This window comes from Magnolia sinica, chromosome 13 (genome assembly GCF_029962835.1).
Source record: "Magnolia sinica isolate HGM2019 chromosome 13, MsV1, whole genome shotgun sequence".
Classification (NCBI taxonomy): domain Eukaryota; kingdom Viridiplantae; phylum Streptophyta; class Magnoliopsida; order Magnoliales; family Magnoliaceae; genus Magnolia; species Magnolia sinica.
Window position 1 is genome coordinate 37,533,567 of NC_080585.1, and position 20,812 is coordinate 37,554,378.

At 39.8% G+C, this 20,812-nt stretch overlaps 1 protein-coding gene across 3 annotated transcripts; it reads right to left on the reverse strand.

The window, feature by feature from the left end:
* Positions 1-1,025: 1,025 nt before the first annotated feature.
* On the reverse strand, positions 1,026-17,801 carry LOC131223603 (PHD finger-like domain-containing protein 5A). Of its 3 annotated transcripts, none has more exons than XM_058219042.1 (3): positions 17,643-17,698; positions 6,154-6,216; positions 1,026-1,598 (listed from the first exon to the last, which is right to left on the reverse strand). In XM_058219042.1, exon 3 carries the CDS (start codon positions 1,567-1,569, stop codon positions 1,237-1,239), a length of 333 nt encoding a protein of 110 aa, XP_058075025.1. In that variant the 5' UTR covers positions 1,570-1,598; positions 6,154-6,216; positions 17,643-17,698; the 3' UTR covers positions 1,026-1,236. The 3 variants fall into 3 exon arrangements, with proteins under 3 accessions (XP_058075025.1, XP_058075026.1, XP_058075024.1); XM_058219043.1 differs by lacking the exon at positions 6,154-6,216 and adding an exon at positions 17,484-17,564 and having other exon boundaries at positions 17,643-17,680; XM_058219041.1 differs by lacking the exon at positions 6,154-6,216 and having other exon boundaries at positions 17,643-17,801.
* Between the last annotated feature and the right edge of the window lie 3,011 nt (positions 17,802-20,812).

Genomic DNA, 20,812 nt, shown 5'->3' on the forward strand with positions numbered 1-20,812 from the left:
TGCATCACAGTAGGACCCATATATATTTCGTAATGTTTTGCATTTCCATGTCAAAAAAGTAAGTAGTCAAATCAGGTATGTTGTAAATACACGGGGAATAATTATTACTCTTTTACCTCGTATTTACCAGTGCACTGGAAAATCAAACAGGCCCTTAGTGTAAACAAACAACCCTCGTAAAAATGAAATCCATGACTGCACATTGACAAGGGAAATAATCATTAAATTTGGAAAATCATATCCTTTTCCATGTCCTTTTCCACATTTTTGGGCCATCTAGAAAATCATATCCTTTTCCACATTTTTGAGCTATCTACACATGCCGTTAGGTAAATGATTGTGCACTGGTGCGGCTAACATTGGGTACCCAGGCATGTGGGTACCTGATGGACATGACCTGATTTCAAAGGGTCCAGGTCCCATCTTTTAGACTTGTCACGAAATCCAGTCAGGTTCGGGTGTCGCCTTCTGGACCTGGTTAAAAATAAGGTCTGGTTGGTTTTGGATTGGGTCCATGTGATAGTCCGTGGTTAAAACTGGGCCAGGTCTAGTCTGGTCCAGGTAGTTTTAACCCTATAATTATGTATATTCATAAATATTGATAATTCTAGCAATAAAATAACGTTTTCTAAGGGTGGCGCAAGGGAGCCCATTTACACACCCATGTCCGTGTCAAAGTGGTGTGTATGATCGAATCCATCCATTTGGGTGGGCTGAACCGTGTAAATGCTCTTATTTATACTGAACCCAACTTGAAACCAAGACCAAAGACCAATAGGCACCCAACGGGAACCTGAACTCGATAGGATCCAGGTCTGGGTCTTCGAGAACTAGACCCCAACCCGGTTAGCCTCAGTATGGGTACTATAGGACCTGATACAAACCTGACCAGCCGACAGCCCTATGTGGCCCCATGGGTCTCTCTCCTTCCGAAAAGGGCTTTCAAAAAGTCGGATTTTGAAAAATGTTGGGAGATAACAGTGCACGAATATCTCGGTATGCACATTGGGCTGAAGTAGTGCTCATTAAGTAATATAGAGGATGATGAGATTTAGTTCCCAAACCAGCTGGAAGTTTTGTTTCTGCGCAGCTCAAAATGTAATTCAAAATAACTAATTACTGTAGGGGGCATGGATTGTAACTCTATGGTTTCCTCAGGTGCAATGAACATGACTCTCTACAAGTAAAAAGAAGAAAAAGAAAGATGAGGGAAAAGTAGCCAGAATCTCTTTTACTTCATCTTTTCTTGAAACCATACTTCTTACGCTCGTAGAAGAGATCAGTCTTAGCGCTCCCAAGATTGACAATCTTTGGACAACCATCCCTGTCTTTCTCCTGCTGTGTGCACTCCTTGCAGTAGTATGCATCAGAAATCCCCAACCCTCCACAGATGACACACCTGCTCTGGAAGGAGCCATAATTGCATTCATCACAGACGCGCACAAGTGTGCAAGGCCGCACATATGAATCGCAGACCACACATTTCCCATCACACTTCTCGCACAAACGCCCAATGGCAATTCCTGGTTGCTTTCGGCACATGATAAGATCAGGATGGTGCTTGGCCATGCTGTAAGTGGTCCTGGTTCCTCAGATGCCTGCACCAAACAGATGATTTTGTATGGTTATTCAGGGCCCTCTTGTATCCATGAGCACGTTAGTCCAGAAGTCTTTGGTTTTATCACAAAGAAAATCATGAAAGGGGCCATGATTAAAGATGAGTACATGCCATTCAAAATATAGAACAAAATAAAAGATTAGCAGATCTGTTTAATTCAAGACGAGCTGCATCACATGCAATAACAAAACACAAGAAACTGTGCAGCTCTTAACAGTTTCATTTTATCAAATAAGAACAACCACAAATCTATTAGTAGGATGATTCGAATGAATGTGATAATAGAGGGAGGGAGGGAGATCCGTAAACTGCAAATGATCCAATTATGATTAAGGGATGGAGAGGGAGGGAGACAATTTGTAAGAAAGATACGCAAACAGGGCCAGTGAATCTGGAATCGCCCCATACATGGCACTCTCGCCATACATGTGAGATCCAGGCTGTTCATCAGGAGGAAAAGAGGGAGCCAATTTGTAAGAAAGATATGTGAATGGGACTAGTGAATCATGAATCACCCCAAACATGGCACTGTGGCCATACATGTGAGATCCAGGCTGTTCATTGGGTGGGCCATATTCTATAGGTGCTCTAAACCAAAATTCAAGCCAGCAAGCTTATCAGGTGAGCCAAAGACAACTCTGAATGTGGACCTTAAGCCAATTAAAAACAAAAAAACAAAAAACTCTTTACATGCATATGTTGCCCCTTGTATGAATGTAACAACCTGATTTCTAGGTCAGGGCAATATAAAACCTCACAATACAAACAGATGCGCATCTTCTAACACTCATCCCAATCAAGAGTTCAATGCCAATTGTTTTCTAAAAAATAATAGCATCAAATGCCTGATCACAATGACATCCTTATTTCCTACAAAATCTCAGCCCTTGATCCACATTGATCCTAGCGCTCATTCTTTAGTAATTTCCTAATGTAATAACCTTTGAAGTACTAGAAAGTCCCAGCAATATTAGAAAATAGCAGGCCTCAAGGAAACCAGCATAATAGTTCAATAAGAAAGCTCATACATGGACTTTCCTAATTCAAATTAAAGACTTGTGTATCTTTACAAAGATTGTCCTACATAAACATGAACCACAATAAAAAAGTTTCTAAATGATTCGTAATTCAGAAAGATCAGAAACAGTCTCTAAGTTATAAAAGAATATAAGTTTTTATGGGGTTTAAGAAATGCCACAATGCCCATTTGAAAATTCGAAAAATAAAAAAAAATTAAAAAAAAAATGTCTTTTCCTCTTGTTGTCCTTCAATTAAGAAGATTGTCCAATATGACTCGGTCTTTCCCAAGTTAAATCGGTATTGGTCTGGACTTGGGACAATGTTAAATCACCAGACCGGGGCAAAACAGAACAAAGTGGAACCAATCGGGCGAAGTCATATAGGCGTCGGTATCCAAGCAAATCTCACTTTGAACCTGCTATATAAAGCCATGATTTCAAGGATAAATTTGCATTCCCTATTTTCTAAGCCAATTGATGCCATACAACACAGAGAGCTCACTATTCCTAGGCCTGTGAGCAACACATGAACTTCATCGATATTGAGATGCTAACTCTTAATTTCTTAGCATATGACATAAGTTCTACTTCCAAACCCTTGCAATCACTATAGCACCTTGTCACAGGATTCATCACTTATAGTGGCCATACTTAGAACACGAGCATACCTGCATGCTATCATGAGCCTTCAAGCCCATGCACGAATTGCCAATCCTTTTTATTTTCGTTTGAGGGATCAAACTGCTTGTTGAACCCTCACACGATTCTTGGGGTCCTCTTAGACACTTTCGGGATACAAAAGACTGCATTTGCGTTGCAATCATTCCATTACTCAAAAATGTTAGCATAGAGGTCCCTCACAGGTCACAATTTGAGCATGGGTCATTATCATCAGCAACATCTAGACCTAATCCCAACCAAGGTATCCCGTATCGGAATCGTTGGCGTAACGGTGCCCTCCGATATGGATATGGATACAGGGGTGTAACGGCGATATGGAGGCATAACGGCCCGTAATGGTGCACTTTTTATTTTTTTTATTTGCCAAAAAAAATGAAAAAATATGAATTACATCCGGAATATTCTAAGCATTCCAAATATGCATTCATTTATAAATTGGAACATGTTTATGGTGGTGTAACGGTCCACTCTTTGGTGAGAAGTTGTATCGGACTGTCTGATGAATTTATGAACCAGATAACCTGAATTTGACTACAAAATTCATATATTTAATTTTCTAAATATCTAATTTATATACTTAACAATTTGATATCATTTCTCCCAATAGTCCTTTTAAAAAATGAAATTAAATTCAGGTAGATGGCGTTGCCAATTTGGGGCTAACTTGGAGGACCAATCCATGTCCCAAATTAGCCTCAAATTCAAGCAATTTATTGGCATTATCCCACTTATGAATTGGTGGACATTTATTGGATAGTGAATCATGAAAAAAAATCAAAAGGCCCTATTTTAAAAAATATGTGTCCACAAATTAACAATTAAAACTATTCAAACAATTTGATTTTGGCATTGTGAGTTAGCAACTACAGTCCATAATTTAATTGGTAAATTTTAACTTAATATATGTCTTGTATACAATTTTTTAAGGGCCCAAATTAGGTGGGACTCGAATTGTGAAGTGTAGCACACAAGTGTCAAAGTTTTTTGGGCCCCACCGTGATGAATGTGTTATATCCACACCGTCCATCCATTTTGCCAAATAATTTTAGGACATGAGCCCAAAAATGAGGCAGATCCAAAGCTCGGGTGAACCGCACCATAAGAAACAACAATAATTAAACGTCCACCGTTAAAAATTTATTGGGGGCTAGAAAAGTTTTAGATCAAGTTGACATGTCTGTTTTCCTTTCATCCACGTCAATGTGACCCAATTAATAGGTTAGATGGAAAATAAACATTACAGCGGACCCTAAGAAATTTTTAATGGTGAGCATTCTATAACCACTGTTTCCTATGGTGTGGTCCACCTGAGATTTGGATCTTACTAATTTTTTGGATCATGACCTAAAATGATGTGGCAAAATGGATGGACGGCATGGATAAAATACATACATCATGGTGGGGCCCACGCGGCATGTGGACCTTTTATTTAAAAGAAAACTCGGTGGCTCACGTAGCCTCTTTAGAATGGAAGCTGATTATGTACCGAGTAAACTCTGTAGGGTCCACGTGATTTAGATATTTTATCCACTCCTACCATCCATTTTACCAGATAATTTTTGTGCTTGAGCCCAAAAATGAAGCATATCCAAATCTCAAATGGGCCACACCACGGGAAATAGTGTGAATTGAATTTCTACCGTTGAAAATTTATTGAGGGCCACTGATGTTTTGGATAAAGCTTATATTTGTGTTTGCCCTTCATCCATGTTTTTGTGATCTTATGAACAAGTTGGATGACAAATAAATATCACTGTGGGGCCTAGCAAGGTTTCAACAGTGGAAATCATTATTCCCATAGTTTCCTAGGGTATCGTCCACTTGAGCTCTGTATAGGTTTTAATTTTGGTATCAACCCCTTAAATGAGCTGGAAAAACAGATGGATGGTGTGGATGAACCACATACATTCACGATGGGCCCAACAGAGTTTACTTGGTACGATAAAAGCGTGTTGCGTAACTCGTACACAGTCCGATTTCTTTTTCCGATACCAAAATGAAAAAGAAGAGAGAGGGAAACCGAAAAGAAAAGGAGGGAGAGAGAGAGAGAGAGAGAGAGAGAGAGAGAGAGAGAGAGAAGAAGAAGAAGAAGAAGAAGAAGAAGGGCCGCAGCCGCAGCAGTCCGAGAATAAGAAGAAGAATAAAACAAAGAAAAAAAAAATTTAATTCTTTTTTTTTTCCTATTTTCTTTAGGCCCGTAACGGTCGTTACGACCCCGTAACACGTAACCGTATCAACCGTTACCCTTACATATTGGCCGTTACGGCCGAAACGTAACCGATTTCGAATACCCTGATCCCAACTAATCGGGTCAGCTACTTGAATCCGATTCTGCCACTCCACTCTATCATGGGTCATAACTTCAATTAGACCATAGGTCATAGAGTCTTTTCTTTCTTCCTCCACCGGTGCCCTTGCACTTTTAGAGCCTTCAATTGCACCAACTCACTTCTAACTGGTGCAATTCTTGGTCTCCATCGCACATGACCAAACCATCTAAGTCTACTTCCCCTCATCTTATTACCTATTTGGCATGACCCAATCCACCAAATAGGGCTACAAGCCAACCTAATGGATGGACAAGCTACACCCAAACAACCTTGGGCTATCACTAGCTAATGCCTCCATGGAACCATGTGGAATTCACAAGCATGCCTATATGTCAACTGGCCAGCAACTCATCAGAAAGTGCTTTTTGGCTGCCATAGAGGTGCACAACGGCACTCCAAAACGAAATCAAATTACTTTTTCATTGATAAGAACAAGAAGAAGAAGAGAGAGAGAGAGAGAGAGAGAGAGAGAGAGAGAGAGAGAGAGAGGAAGTTTTGGCAACACCCAGACAAGAATGTTCCTGCTTGCTGCGAGCTCCACTCAGTTGACCTCAGCTTCTTTGAAGTACTACAAAATTTATATGCTCAGGTCAACCAAAGGAACAACAAGCTTGTTATGCATTTATCTGGTCCCTAACTCATTACATAGACCTATTTGATGAGCCAAAATCACTGAATATGAACTCTAGCCATTCCAAACTCAACCCACATGACAGATGACCAAACCTACATGGCAACCTCCTTTACTAGATAGAGCTTGTAACATTATAAAGTTTATCTAACACTGTTCTGTGTGTCCGAACTTCAATTCTCCATTTTATTTCACCACCCCAACAAGTACCGCTGATCAATGGTATTCTTTCAGAAGTTCTCAAATTATTCAACAGCTTCCCTCATTAACAAAAGATGGGTGACAATTAAACAAAAAGGTTAATGAAGAAAGAAAGGTAGTTTTATAGTAACATGGTCATGAAGAAAAGAATCAAACAAAGAAAGATAGTGTTGTGGGCTAGACTCCCGTTATAGTTCACCACCCTCACATATGATGACACTACAGATATCCCAATTTGGGGCACACTGTGGACAAAGCAGGTATCTAAAATCATACTAATCAAGCAATCCTAACAATCTATATGGTGGCTATGAAATGGATAGTTAAGTGTAAAATGGTGAGAGGTTCAAATTCTGTGGGCAAAAATAGACGGTTACTATCACCTTCTAAGTGTAATATTTGGGTTATGCTCCATTAACAACTCGGTCAGGGATTTGGATTTCCATGCAACTTCATATGTGTGTATGAAGAGTTGCCATGATTTTTTGAATGGTGGTGAATTATCGTAGGAGTCTACTCCTAGTTTTCTAGTGACAGGGTTCTGGTAGGTCATAGTGGCATGAGGGGTCAGGTTTAATAACAAATCTGAATCGCTTATCCACATGATTGATAATGAATGTGGGAAGGGGAGAGAGACCTCAAACTGTTGTAGATTGGAATTTTGGGCGACTAGCTGTGTGGGGCCCACCGTGTTGTAACTTTCCCAATAGGATGACCCTACCACAAAAATAGGATACCCAAAAATCAAGCTGATCTAATCATCGAGTGCGCCGACCATAGAAAGCAATGGATAACCACCCAAAAAACCCCCAAATTCTAGTTGTGGACCAATTGATGATTGATCGGCCTGATTTTTTGGGGCACCCCATTTCCATCAGGGGTCGACGCTGCAGGATGGTTCGGATGCCATACACACTATGGTGGGCCCCAACAAAGAAATGATTGTAGATAAAGCTTAATCTACAAACTGAGGGACACGGATTACCTAGTGACAGGATATCATATGTGACCTGATGTGGCAGGATTTGATTGGGCCATGCACTACTATAAAAGATTGAGCCCACGTGCAAAGCATGTTTGAAAGTTGTTTAGATGCTATGTGGGGCCTATGGAGATGCCTGTGACAAATCTACTCCATCCGTCCATCAGTTTCTAAATACTACAATAGGATAGGAGTCCAAAACTGGGGTAGATACAAAAATCAGGAGGGCCACACCACATGAAATAGCAAGAATGGAAACCTCCACTGAAACCTTCCTGGAGAAAACCATGATGTTTATATGCCATCCAAATTATTCATGTTGTCTAATGTCTTAAATCTGTCTAGAACAAGGTCTGTCGATGCCATCGACGACCACTCGATTCGATCGAGTAGATCTCATTGTTATGGAAAATGTTTTGATTAAAAATATTTTAAATAAAAAAATTTATATATAAATATATAAAAAGTTCCATGAAACACTTGGTTTTTTGTGTTTTGGGAATAGTCCCATATCGAAAAGGAGAGAATTTTTTATTTTCTTAATAAGTAGGGTGTTGAGTAAGTTACTATTTTCTTGATGAATCAAAGGAGTACCGAGACTTGCGTATTCCAGTGAACACTCGAACACGCGCGCACTCGCACGGGCTCGGGCACAGTCACGGTCTCGGTCTCGGGCTCTGTGCGAGGGCATGGGCATGTGAGGCAGTGTGGCTATATATGCACTAGTGGCGCACTTTGCACATGCGCATCGTGTCGCAGATGGGTCGCTCCCTTGTGACCTTACGTGAACCAGTGCGAGACAGGTGTGAGTCGTAGTGCGACAATGGCTAAGAGAGATGGGTTAGATGGGTGGATTCAGAGTGTTGTGGGTAAGGGGTCTGAGAGAGACCTATCTACCTTATATAGGGGCTAAAACTAGTCGTTTAAGAGGCATGGTGTAACTGCTCATGCAATAATAAATCGGACCATGCAGAAACTAGTGCATGCGGCTAGCCCAACAATCATAAATGGCTAGCCACCGAGTCTAAACGGCTAGCATGCAGCTGGTTTTCCCACATACAAAATAGTTAGAAACTACTAAATAACAGCTAGTTTCTCACCAACTGTAAGAAACAGTCAATTGGAGTTATGACCGTGGACTAAAACGTCCTGCTACCCTAGCCTACATAAATTGAGCGTGACTGATTCATTTCAACATCACAAACCACTCGACTCACTCTCTCATATGAACCAGTAAAGCTCTAAGTGTTCTTTGATCAAGCTAACAAGGTTCAATACGAAACCAAGCCAACATGTCCACAAGAACCAGACCAATGTAGTGGTCTAAGCCAACAATTTCATTTTTTGTCTCTCTCTGACTTGGGAATTTTCCTTTAACTTTTTCATCTTCCATCAAACTATGTTTACAGAGTTCCAATAGTGGTTTCTTCGTGCTTGTTGAACGCAAAACCACACACAAGCTCGTTATATCCTAGAAGCTATTTGCCTGCAACCTGTCAACAGTCTCAATTAATTTGAGAAGGGGCGAATAACGTTTAAGGACAGCATTATCACACGTGCTTCTGCTTGTCCTTAATATTTTCAATTTCTTTCCTTATTTTTTATAAAAATTATAAATCTGTAATTTGATAATATCAAATTTACAACAATCTTAAAGCATTATTGTAATGGAAACCGAAGGCGTATCCTCCATCAAACTGATGAACCAAGATATGATTTGTCTCGATCGGTTCGACGGAACTAACTTTACAAGATGGCAAGACAAGATAAAGTTTCTCCTAATGGCATTGAAGATTTACTACATCTTGGATCTGAATCTTCAGCCGCTGCCTGAGGCAGCCAACGAGGATACACCCGAACAAATTGATGCACGCAACAAACAAGCAAAAGATGAACTGTTATGTCGTGAACACATACTGAACGCACATTTTGACCGGCTGTATGATCTGTACACGCAAACTTCGTTTGCAAAAAGAAATTTGGACCACCCTAGAGTTCAAATACAAGGGCAAAGAAGAAGGTACCAACAAGTTCTTAATAGCCAGGTACTTCGACTTTAACATCTTAGATAATAAACCACTGCTACCCCAAATCCAAGAATTGCATCTAATTGTAAATAAAATTAAGGAAATTAAAATTAATCTTCTTCAATCATTTCAGGTCGAGGCTATTATCGCAAAATTTTCCCCAATGTGGAAAAACTACAGGAAGAAGTTGTTGCATAAAACCAAGGACTACATGCTGGAACAAATCCAGAAACATTTGAGAATTGAGGAAGGATCCCGTAACCACAATAAGAAAGTTAAAAATGGGAATTCCTTGTCCAAGATACATGTAGTAGAAAACACCCAAAAAAAGAATCTTAAGAAGGACGATTCCTTGAAACCCAATAAAGGAAAATTCAAGAAAACACAAAAGAACGGAAAGTTCAAAGGCCCTTGCCATGTCTGTGAAAAAATCGGGCATTATGCTCGAGTTTGCTAGTTTCGCAAATCGAAGAAAGAAACAAGTCCAGTGGAGGATGAAATAGTTGTCATGATCACTGAGGTTAACATGATCCAAGGCGAAGTCCCCAGTTGGTGGTACGATACGGCTGCCACAGTACGTCTACTACGACAGGTCAACCTTCAAAACCTATGAGGATGTGACGAATGGTCAAGAAGTCCAAATAGATAATGAAGTCTGATCGAAGGTTGTGGGCAAAGGAACCATGTAATTGGTGTTTACCTCTGGTAAGAAGGTTGTCTTGCCAAATGTGTTGCACGTCCCGGATATGAGGCGAAACTTAGTTTCTAGGAATCTTCTAGGAAAACATGGAATACAAGTAGTGTACGAGTCAGGCAAGTTGATTCTATCAAAGAATGAGAATTTTGTCAAAATTGGATATGCTTGTAACAGAATGATAAAGTTTTCATTAAATGAAAGTAGCACTTCTGTGTATATGGTTGAATTTGTAGCAGTATGGCATGGTAGATTAACACATATAGGATATAGTACATTAAAATTCATGGCTAAGAATGGTCTAATCTCATATACTGATAATGAGAACCATAAATATGAAGTGTGCATGCAGTCCAAAATGACAGAGAAACCATTTCCAAGTGTCGAGATATCATCTCAAGTATTGGATCTTGTGCATACTTATATCCATGAGTTGAACAGCATTCTTACTTACTCGTGGAGGTAGAATGTACTTTATGACCTTTATTAACGATTGCTCTAGATACGTGTATGTATACCTACTAAAGAGCAAAAATGAAGCGCTAAATATGTTCAAAGTATATAAGCGAAAGTAGAAAATCAAGTACATAAGAAAATAAAAATTCTCTGCAGTGACAAAGGGGGAGAATACTTCTTGAGTGAATTCTCCAATCTTTGTGAAGAACGCGGCTTGGTACACCAGTGCACTGCACCATACACAACACTACAGAACGGTGTAACAGAAAGAAAGAACGGGACTTTAGTAGAGATAATTAACTCAATGCTAATACAAGCAAAGTTGCCACTAAGTCTATTGGGTGAAGCACTGCTTGCACCATGTCACATCCTAAATAGGATTCCTTTTAAGAAAAAGTAAAACTTCTCCAAATGAAGTATGGAAAGGTAAGAAACCTAACCTAGGGTATCAAAGTGTAGCGGTGTCTGGCGTATTGCAGGACACTTGATCCCAAAAGAACTAAGTTAGGATCCAGAGCAATCAAGTGCGCCTTTGTAGGGTATACATAAAATAACAGAGCCAATAGACTACTAAACTTAAAGCCTAACACTATTATAAAATCCAAAGTCTAACACTATCCTTGGAGTCAAAGGATAATGAAGTCCAAACTCCCAGAAGAGAACCGGTGAGTAAAGCTCCATAAGAGGTTAAAGCTCCTAATGAACCTCGTCGGAGCCAGAGGGTAAGAGTAGAAAAGAGTCTCGACTCTGAACAGATAAACTCTCATCGTATCTTTTTTCATCTCGTAGAAGGTGATACAGAGAATGTTATCATGAAGATACATATAGTAATGGCTATAGAAGATGACCCTAAAACCTTCAGTGAGGCTATGTCTTTTAGAGATTCAGTTTTTTGGAAGGAAGCTATTAACGATAAGATAGAAACAATAATGTCAAATCAAACATGAAAACTACTTAACTTACCTCCAAGTTCTAAACCCATATGGTGTGAGTATTTAGGAATAAATATCACTGATGAGACTATCCAAACCTTTAAAGGTAGATTAGTAGCTAAAGGGTTTAGACAAAAAGAATGAATAAATTATTTTAACACATATTTTTCAGTAGTTAGAATAACATCCATTAGGATTTTATTTGCACTAACATCCATACATCATTTTCACATACACCAATTGGATGTAAAGACAACTTTCCTGAATAGTGACCTTAATGAGGAGGTATATGTGGAACAACTTGAAGGGTTCGTTCTACTAGAAAATGAGAAGTTCATAAGCTGATTAAATCTTTGTATAGACTAAAACAAGCACCTAAACAGTGGCATGAGAAGTTTGATTAAAAAATACTATCTAATGATTTTATGCATAATGTAGCTGACAAATCCATATATTCTAAAGTTAGTAATGCAGGGGCATTTTCACACCGGGCTCGAATGGGGTTGCATGTGGGATGCAGGGGCACACTCAAGGTGGGTGCGGCCCACGGAGGAGGTCTCGTATTCAAGACTCCTCACCGGGGGTGATTAATGCGCATTTCACACCAAGCTCGAGTGGGGTAGCACATAGGATGCGGGGACACACTCGGGGTGGGCGGCCCATGTGATTTGGGGCCCACGAAGGGAGTTCGGCAGAGGTCCTAACCCATGCGATGTGGAGCCTAGGCTATGAGATAAAGGGATTAATTCGCTATACTCTAACAGTTCGAGCTTTTAAAGCAAGTGGTTAATTGTCTTGCATCAAATTTGTATCAAAGCAGGATGTCTTGTGTTCGAGACTCCTCACTGGGGGTGATTAATGGAGGGGCATTTTCACACCATGCTCGAGTGGGGTCGCTTGTGGGATACAGGAGCACACTCAGGGTAGGTGCGGCCCATGGAGGAGGTCTCGTGTTCGAGACTCTTCACCGAGGGTAATTAATGCGCATTTCACACCAGGCTCGAGTGGGGTAACCCGTTGGATGCAGGGACACACTCGGGGTGGGCGGCCCATGTGATTTGGGGCCCACGAAGGGGGTTCGGCCGAGGTCCTAACCCAGGCGATGTGGGACCTAGGCTATGAGATAAAGGGATTAATTCGTGATACACTAACAGTTCGAGCTTTTAGAGCAAGTGGTTAATTGTCCTGCATCAATTAGTGATAACTGTAAAATTATTATTTGTTTGTATGTTGATGACATGTTAATAATAACTAATAAAATGGAAGGTGTAACTGGAACAAAGAAGTTTGTCTTCCATATTCAAAATGAAGGATCTTGGACAAGTGGATACTATCCTAGGTATCAAAGTTAATAAAAACCTCACTTGATCTAAGTATCAAGATGAATGAGAATAACGAAAGAGCAGTTGCACAACTTGAATATGCAAGTGTTATAAGCAGTCTAATGTATGTTATGCAATGCACTAGACCAGATGTTGCATACAATGTGAGTAAAGTAAACTCAGTAGGTTTACTAGCAACCCCGGTGTGAAACATCGGAATGCAATGAGTAGAGTTCTTAGTTACTTAAAAGCAATAAAAGACTTAAGGTTATTTTACTCAAAGTTTCTAACCATATTGGAAGGATATACCGATACGAGTTGAATATCGAGTGCAGGAGACAACAAGTCCACTATGGGGTGGGTATTCACCCTAGGAGGTGCAGTTGTGTCTTGGGGATTCAAGAAACAAACCTACATAACTCACTCGACAATGAAGTCTAAGTTCATAGCCTTGGCTGCAACAAACAAAGATGTTGAGTGGCTAATGGATGTTTTATTAGAAATCCATTTCTATGTGAAGCCTATACTGGCTGTTTCACTACATTGTGATAGTGAAGCCACATTAGCTAGAGCCTACAGCGGCACTTGTAGTGGAAAGTCCAGAGATATAAGTTTACGACATGACTATGTAAGACAATTGATTCAAGATAGAATCATTACAATTTCCTATATGAAATTAATTAATAACTTGGCTGATTCTTTTACTATACCTTTAATGAGAGAAGTAGTAAAGGCAACATCTAGAGGGATGGGGTTGAAACTCTTCAACCAAAGTTCCACTAGTGATGGAAACCCAACAAAAAATTAAAAAATCTCTAAGTTCGGGTTCAATGGGTAAAAAATAAGTTACCGATATGTGGAAAGTTTAAGCACTAAAATAATATAGAACCTCATCCAGAATAGATAGTGATGGGCGTTACAGATAGAGGGTTGAGTCTTATAACTCTTAATGAAAACTAGTTTAAAAGACATGTGTCTTAATAGTAACGAAGACAATGGAATGATTTCACCTGTATGAACGTAGAGGTGGTGCCGTCTCTCATGAGAGTTGAGTTTTTCTTGGGATCGTTCATGAAATAGGATAAGCACATGGCCATTAATTGTACCAAGCAAGATTTGTGAAAACTCTAATAAGACAAAGTGAGTGTGTGTGGTATCTCCGACTCTGTCTTCTAGGAATAATTGGTTCAAAGTTGTGGCTACCAGGAATTTCAATAGAACTTTGAGATACTTACACTAAGAAAAGATTCAAATAGATGCATACAAGTTAAATCTAGTCTGGCATGTGTTTTTTCTTTGAAAATAATTTTCAATCGAGTGGGGGATTGTTATGGAAAATGTTCTTATTAAAAATATTTTAAATAAAAAAATTATATATAAATATATAAAAAGGTTTATGAAAAACTTAGTTTTTTGTGTTTTGGGAATAGTCCCATGTCGAAAAGGAGAGAAGAATTTTTTTTTTCTTAATGAGTAAAGTGTTTAGTACCTTATTATTTGCTTGGTGAATCAGAGGAGTTCCGAGATTTGCGTGTTCCAGTGCGAGGCGCTCGGGCATGGGCACGATCACGATCTCGGTCTTGATACGAGGGCTCGGGCATGTGAGGCGGTGTGGTTGTAGAGGCGCCAGTGGCTCACTTCGCACATGCGCATCATGTTGCAAATGGGTTGCTCCCTTGCAACCTTACATGAACAGGCGCGAGACAAGTGCGAGTTGTAGTGCGACAATGGCTATGAGAGATGGGTTAGGTGGCTGGATTCGGAATGTTGTGGGTAAGGGGTCTGAAGAGACGTATCTACCTTATATAGGGGCTAAAACTAGTCATTTAAGAGGCCCGTTGTAACTACAATTTAAGAAAAAGAAGTATGTGTATTACAAATATTTGCGTCTGTTGTCTGGCGGCAACTGAAACAGTGGATCATCTCTTCATCCACTGTCCCTTTGTCTATAGATCTGGACCTTCATTCGGTCTCGCTTCCATTGCTCTTGGGTGTTCCCGGCTGATACCTGCAACCTTTTTCAAGCTTGGACTAGTTCTTGGTGTGGAAAGCGTCGATCTAAAATATGGAGATTTTCTATTCTAGTAGTTTGGTGGTCTATGTGGGAAGAAAGAAATGAAAGATGTTTCAACGGTATCTCAAAATCGGTTGAGAGTGTGGTCCAAAGGGTGGTCTATTTTATAGTTTGTTGGTCTGCTTCTGTGGAGAAGCTTCAATCTTGTAATCTTTCTCTTCTAGCCTCTTAGTTGATCCGCCTCCTCGGTGGATCATCGGCTTTTTCTCTGTTTCTACTCCTTTTTCTTTTAATGAAATCTCGTTACTTCTCCAAATAAAATAAAATAAAATAAAATAAAATAAAAAAATCTACTACTTATGCAGTAATAAATTGGACCATGCAGAAATTGCTATATATGGCTAGCCCAACAGTCATAAACGGCTAGAGATGTACATGAACCAAGTTAGCTCAGTCAACTCGCTCGACTTGACTCGAAAAAGCTCGATTCGACTCGGTTCGAAACTGAGTTCGAGCCGAGTCGAGCTGATTTTTGGAGCTTGGAAAAATTTCGAGCCAAGTTCAAGCTTGTCCAAGCTCGAATCAACTCGGATTGAACCTCAACTCAAATTAAACTCGGAAAGAATTAGTTCAGTGACTCGGTTATTTTAATATTAACGTTGCTCACCAAGTGTTTGATGAAATGACTCAACGAAGTGTTGTTTCGGCTGCATACATTCTCCGCGGGATCGACTACTGGCGAGGAAGGTATGGATACGAAACAAATCACTACAAAAAAAAAAAGTTTACATGATAAAACTACCCTTTAATTTTGATTTTGATGTTGCCTATCGAGTGTTTGATGAAATACCTATAAATTCTTGTTGTTGTTTTGCATACTATGAGAAATTGAAGGTGCACTCCATGTGTTTGAGAAAATGCCGCACAAACTCAATCTCGGCTCGAATTGGCCCAAGCTGTTGACCGAACCGAGTCGAGCTAGCTAGTCAGGCTCGAGGATCAAGCCAAGCTGAGTCGAGTCGAGCTGTGCCAAGCTTAACTCGGTTCAACTCATGTACAGCTCTATAAACGGCTAGCCACTAAGTCTAAATGGGTAGCATGCAGCTGGTTTTCCCACATTCAAAACAGTTAGAAACTGCCAAATAACGGCTAGTTTCCCACCAACAATCATAAATGGTCAATTGGAGTTATGACCCTGGACCAAACTGTCTAACTACCCTAGCATATATAACCTGAGCTTGGTTGATTCATTTCAACATCACAAACCACTCGAGTCACTCTCTAATATGAACTGGTAAAGTTCATCAAGCCAGCAAGGTTCAAGACGAACCTAAGCCAACAAGTACACAAGAACCAAACAAGTGTTATGGTCTAAGCCAGCAATTTTGTTTTTTCTCTCTTTGGCTTGAGAATTTTCCTTTAAGTTTTTCGTCTGCCAGCAAACTGTGTTTACAAAGTTCCAATAGTGGTTTCTTCGTGCTTGCTGAACGCAGAACCACACACAAGCTCGTCGTACCCTAGAAGCTATTTGCTTACAACCTGTCAACAGTCTTAATTAATTTGAGAAGGGGCGAATAACACTTTAAGGACAGTGTGATCACACATGCTTTCGCCAGTTTTTAATATTTTTGGTTTCTTTCCTTATTTTTTACAGAAATTATAAATCTGTAATTTGAGAATATCAAATTCTCAACAATGTCGATGACATCGAAGATGCTCGATCCCATTGAGAAAATCCGAAAAATCCTTGTTGATTGTTGGACAGTTTGGAGGTTACTGCTCAATGGCATCGAGGGTTCTTCGACATCATCGACTGGTCTTCAATGTTTGTCGATGCCATCAAAAGTACCATCAAAAGCACGAGCAAAATTGCGAAAGTGTGCGATTTGTTTCCTATTTCGGTTGCGGTAGTATATATACCATGTGTAATCGGGATTAGGATAAAAGGATTAGGGTCCTCTAAACGTGCTTAAGGGTTTGAGAGGGATTTTGAAGGGAAAAGACTTGGGCTTTTCTTGTAACTTCGTTTTCATAGTGCATCATCGCTTTGTGCCATGGTTTTTTCCCGAAAGGGTTTTTCCACGTAAATTTAGATTGCCTTCTTGTTGGATTTGTTTGTGCGATTGTGATTATCCTCTCAGTGTGCTTCCACGAGTCCCAACAGTTCATAGGGTTGTTACCACTCAGACAAACTTTAGGCAGAAATCTCATCCGGATACAAAACTGGTGTGGCCCCCACAGAGTTTCCAATGGTGAGCGCTCAATCTCTACTGTTTCATGTGGTGTGGCCCACCTGAGTTTTGCATCTGCCTGTTTTTTTTTTGGACTCCTATCCTGTTGTGGTCTTGAGAAACTGATAGACGGAGTGAATATGTCACAGGAATCTCTCTAGGCCCCACATAGCTTCCAAACACAGGAACTTCCTGTGGCTGGGGCACAAGCTATCTGCCTCCCCCAAAATGGATCACTGGGGAGTTTCAAGACCCCATGCCTAGAATTTATTTTGTTTAGGGCTTAGGGTTTCGGTATGAAGAAATCATACAATTTCCATTTTCATTCGTTCGATATCATCATACGTCATTGCAGCTATTTGGGAGTCACTTCATGAATCCTATTTCCAAAATCATTCATATCTAAAGCCCTCTTCTCAGCATTCGCTAGACAGCAAGAAATTAAAAAATAAAAAGAGGAAAAAATGAATAATTTTTCTTTCCTAAGGGATGTTGATGTATTACCTTTGTAACAGAAAAGAAATGGAGGCCGACCGTACAACGATGGCTTGGTGAATTGCAAGATAGGAGAAAGAGAGCGCGCGCTGTGAAAAGAAGAACCTAGAAAAGCATGGGCTATCATATGTAAGAGTGGCAATGGGCCGGGTAGCCCGCTAGACTCGGCTTTGGGCCGAGATCGGGTCTCTCTTCTATGGGCCGATCAATTTTCATATCGTGGTTGGAACAGTCATTTCACCATGGTCCTTGGTTTCACTCCTCTTAAAATGTGTAATTCATTCTGCATGTGTGGCCCACTTGATCAACAGAGATTAAGAATATTCACATGAGAGATAGAGATTTGATCAATGCTCAGGTTGGGTGGGCCATGGGTGGGGTCGGTCCCGAGCCAAAGAAACAGTTTGGGCTGGATTTGAGTCAGGCTGGGGCTTTGGGTCTTGTTGGTGTCAGGACTACCTAATCAAATGGGATGGAATGGATTGTCATGGCTAAAGCGATTGAGTTGACTTGATAAAATTGGAATCCATTAAAATTACTGGACAGGTAGGGGTTCAGGTAAAAGAATGGTGCGTTGGGGAACCCAATATATGTTGCTCTTGGAAAGTTGTTTTCTATAGTGTGGTCTATCTAATGATTCCGTAAGTTTTACTTTTAGATATCTGACCATTACAGTAGAAAGCACCTAATGCTGGGGTAGATGGCATACACACAACAAAGTAGGCCCCACATGAGAAACCAACGGACTATTATATGAAAACATGCAAAGCCATGCGGTTAAATCAGCCTAATTTTTGTTATGTCTAACTTTTACAGTGGTCAACCCTGCATCATGTGTCTAAAGTCATTGATATGAATCCGAATGATTTGCTTGCCACAAATAGAAAATTCATGTTTGTTGCAATCTAATTGGGTCACATCATCACATACGGCATTTAATAAAGTAGTGTTGACAATGCCAATAATGATGTGGAATATTCACGACATGAATTTTCTGTTTGTAGCAAGCAAATGATTTGGATTCCATTGACACTCCCTAGTGAGGCTAAGCATGTAGTTATAGACGGTGTTTAAATTATCAGTGATATTTTCGATATCATTAGCCCTTTGAAAAACCTCATATTTCGTTTCTCTTTAATATCGACAACATTTCGCTGATTTTTTCAAATTTCGTAAACTTTTTTTTTTCCGAAAATTCATTGACAAAATCGATCAATGAATAATGAAAAAAATAAATCATAATTTAGAAATACCTCTTTCTGAAAGATCGAGAAGTGATTGGACTGTGGATCGACGGTATTGGCCTTTCAAAAGTATGAAATAACTCAAAAAAGTCGAGATTTCAACAAACTTTTTTTCTAATTTTGTTGAGATTTCCGTCGCTAATTGAATCTGTATTGCGAGATTGAAGATGCTTTCGAGATTCTAGGGTTATAATACCTACTACGAAGAAGAACTTACGTGTCGACTTTTGGGTTTTCAAAAGGAAAATTTTCAAAACCTTCTTTACAAGCTCTTTCATTTTACCTTAACTTTTAAGGTAAAAAGCATGAGTCGCCACCATCTTACCTCAAAACAAGGAAAATTTTCAAAACCTTCTTTACAAGCTCTTTCATTTTACCTTAACTTTTAAGGTAAAAAGCATGAGTCGCCACCATTTTACCTCAAAACAAAATTAATAGATTAGGTAACTTTTAAAATTTTTTTATAAAATGAGTTTCACACAACATAATAAGATTGGTTCACCACCATTTCATATATATAATTAATAGTTAAAATAAAACTTAAAAAAAAAAAAAAAAAAGTTGTGATATTTTGGAGAGTGGATTAGGTGTGTCCCATTCTCACCCAAGATGGTGCGGCCCACCATGATGTATTTGTCCATTTACTTTTCAAAACATTTTAGGGCAGCAACCCAAAATTGAAGAAGGTCCAAATCTTAGGTAGACCATACAACAATGGTGATTGAATGCTATACCACTAAAAACTTCCTAGGTTCCACCTTATGTTTATATAATATTTATTTGTCATCCAACCTATTGATAAGGTCACGCAAATATAGATGAAAGGACAGAAACAATTGTCACCTTGATCCAAAACTTTTGTCGCTCATTAATGGTCATCACCATTGTTTCCTATGAATGATAAAGTCCTCTTATGCACCTTTGCACACGAGTCATGGGTGTCTAATCTAAACGTTCCATGTGATGTGGCATCCCATAAACCCTGAAGGACCAATTTTCACCCTGATCTAAAACTCTAGTGGGCTATAGTAAAGAGACATGCAAATCAAGGGAGGAAACTGTTTTCTTTTTTCATGTCCCACCAAAGTTTTGGATCAAAGTAAAAGTTGGGCTTGAGAGTTTCATGGGGTGCTGCATCAAGTGGACCATTCAAATTTTGGACTCACATAACGGATGATGAGTTCTCAAAAAGTGCATTTGGATATATATATATATATATATATATATATATATATATATATATATATATATAAAGGTACTATGCGCTCGACCTCACGATAAGCTCCCGTGAGGTCGAGCTGTGTGGGCCCCACCGTGATGCGTGTTGACCATCAACACTGTGCATTTGATAGGTCCCCTCTAAATTATGGGATATCCCAAAAATCAGCCGTATACGGAACTCAGGTGGGCCATACCATCTAAAATCATGCGAAGACATACCAAACACATATAAAAGCACTTGGTGGGGCCCACCTGAGTTTTGAATGCTGCTGAAACTTGGTTTGAACCCTCATCCAAGTGGGACACACATAATGGATGGGCTGGATTTGCAAACCACATCTCGGTGGGCCCAAAAAATGATTATGAATGTTTTAATGGTGCACGGCCCCTCCCCACTTCTATATGTGGTGTGGCCCACACAAGTCACGGATTGACTTGATTTTTGAGACCTAGGCCCACAAGGGATGGTGCATTTGACTGATGGGGTAGATGTTCAAAACGCATCACGGTGAGGCCCACGCAGCTCAACCTCATGGGACGGTCTTGTGAGGTCGAGCGCATAGTACCTTTTCCCATATATATATATATATATATAGTCGAGCTCATGGGAACTTCCCATGAGGTCGAGTTGTGTGGGCCCCACCGTAATGCGTGTTGACCATCAACACCATGCATTATGGGATTTCCCAAAAACCAACCGTATATAGAACTCAA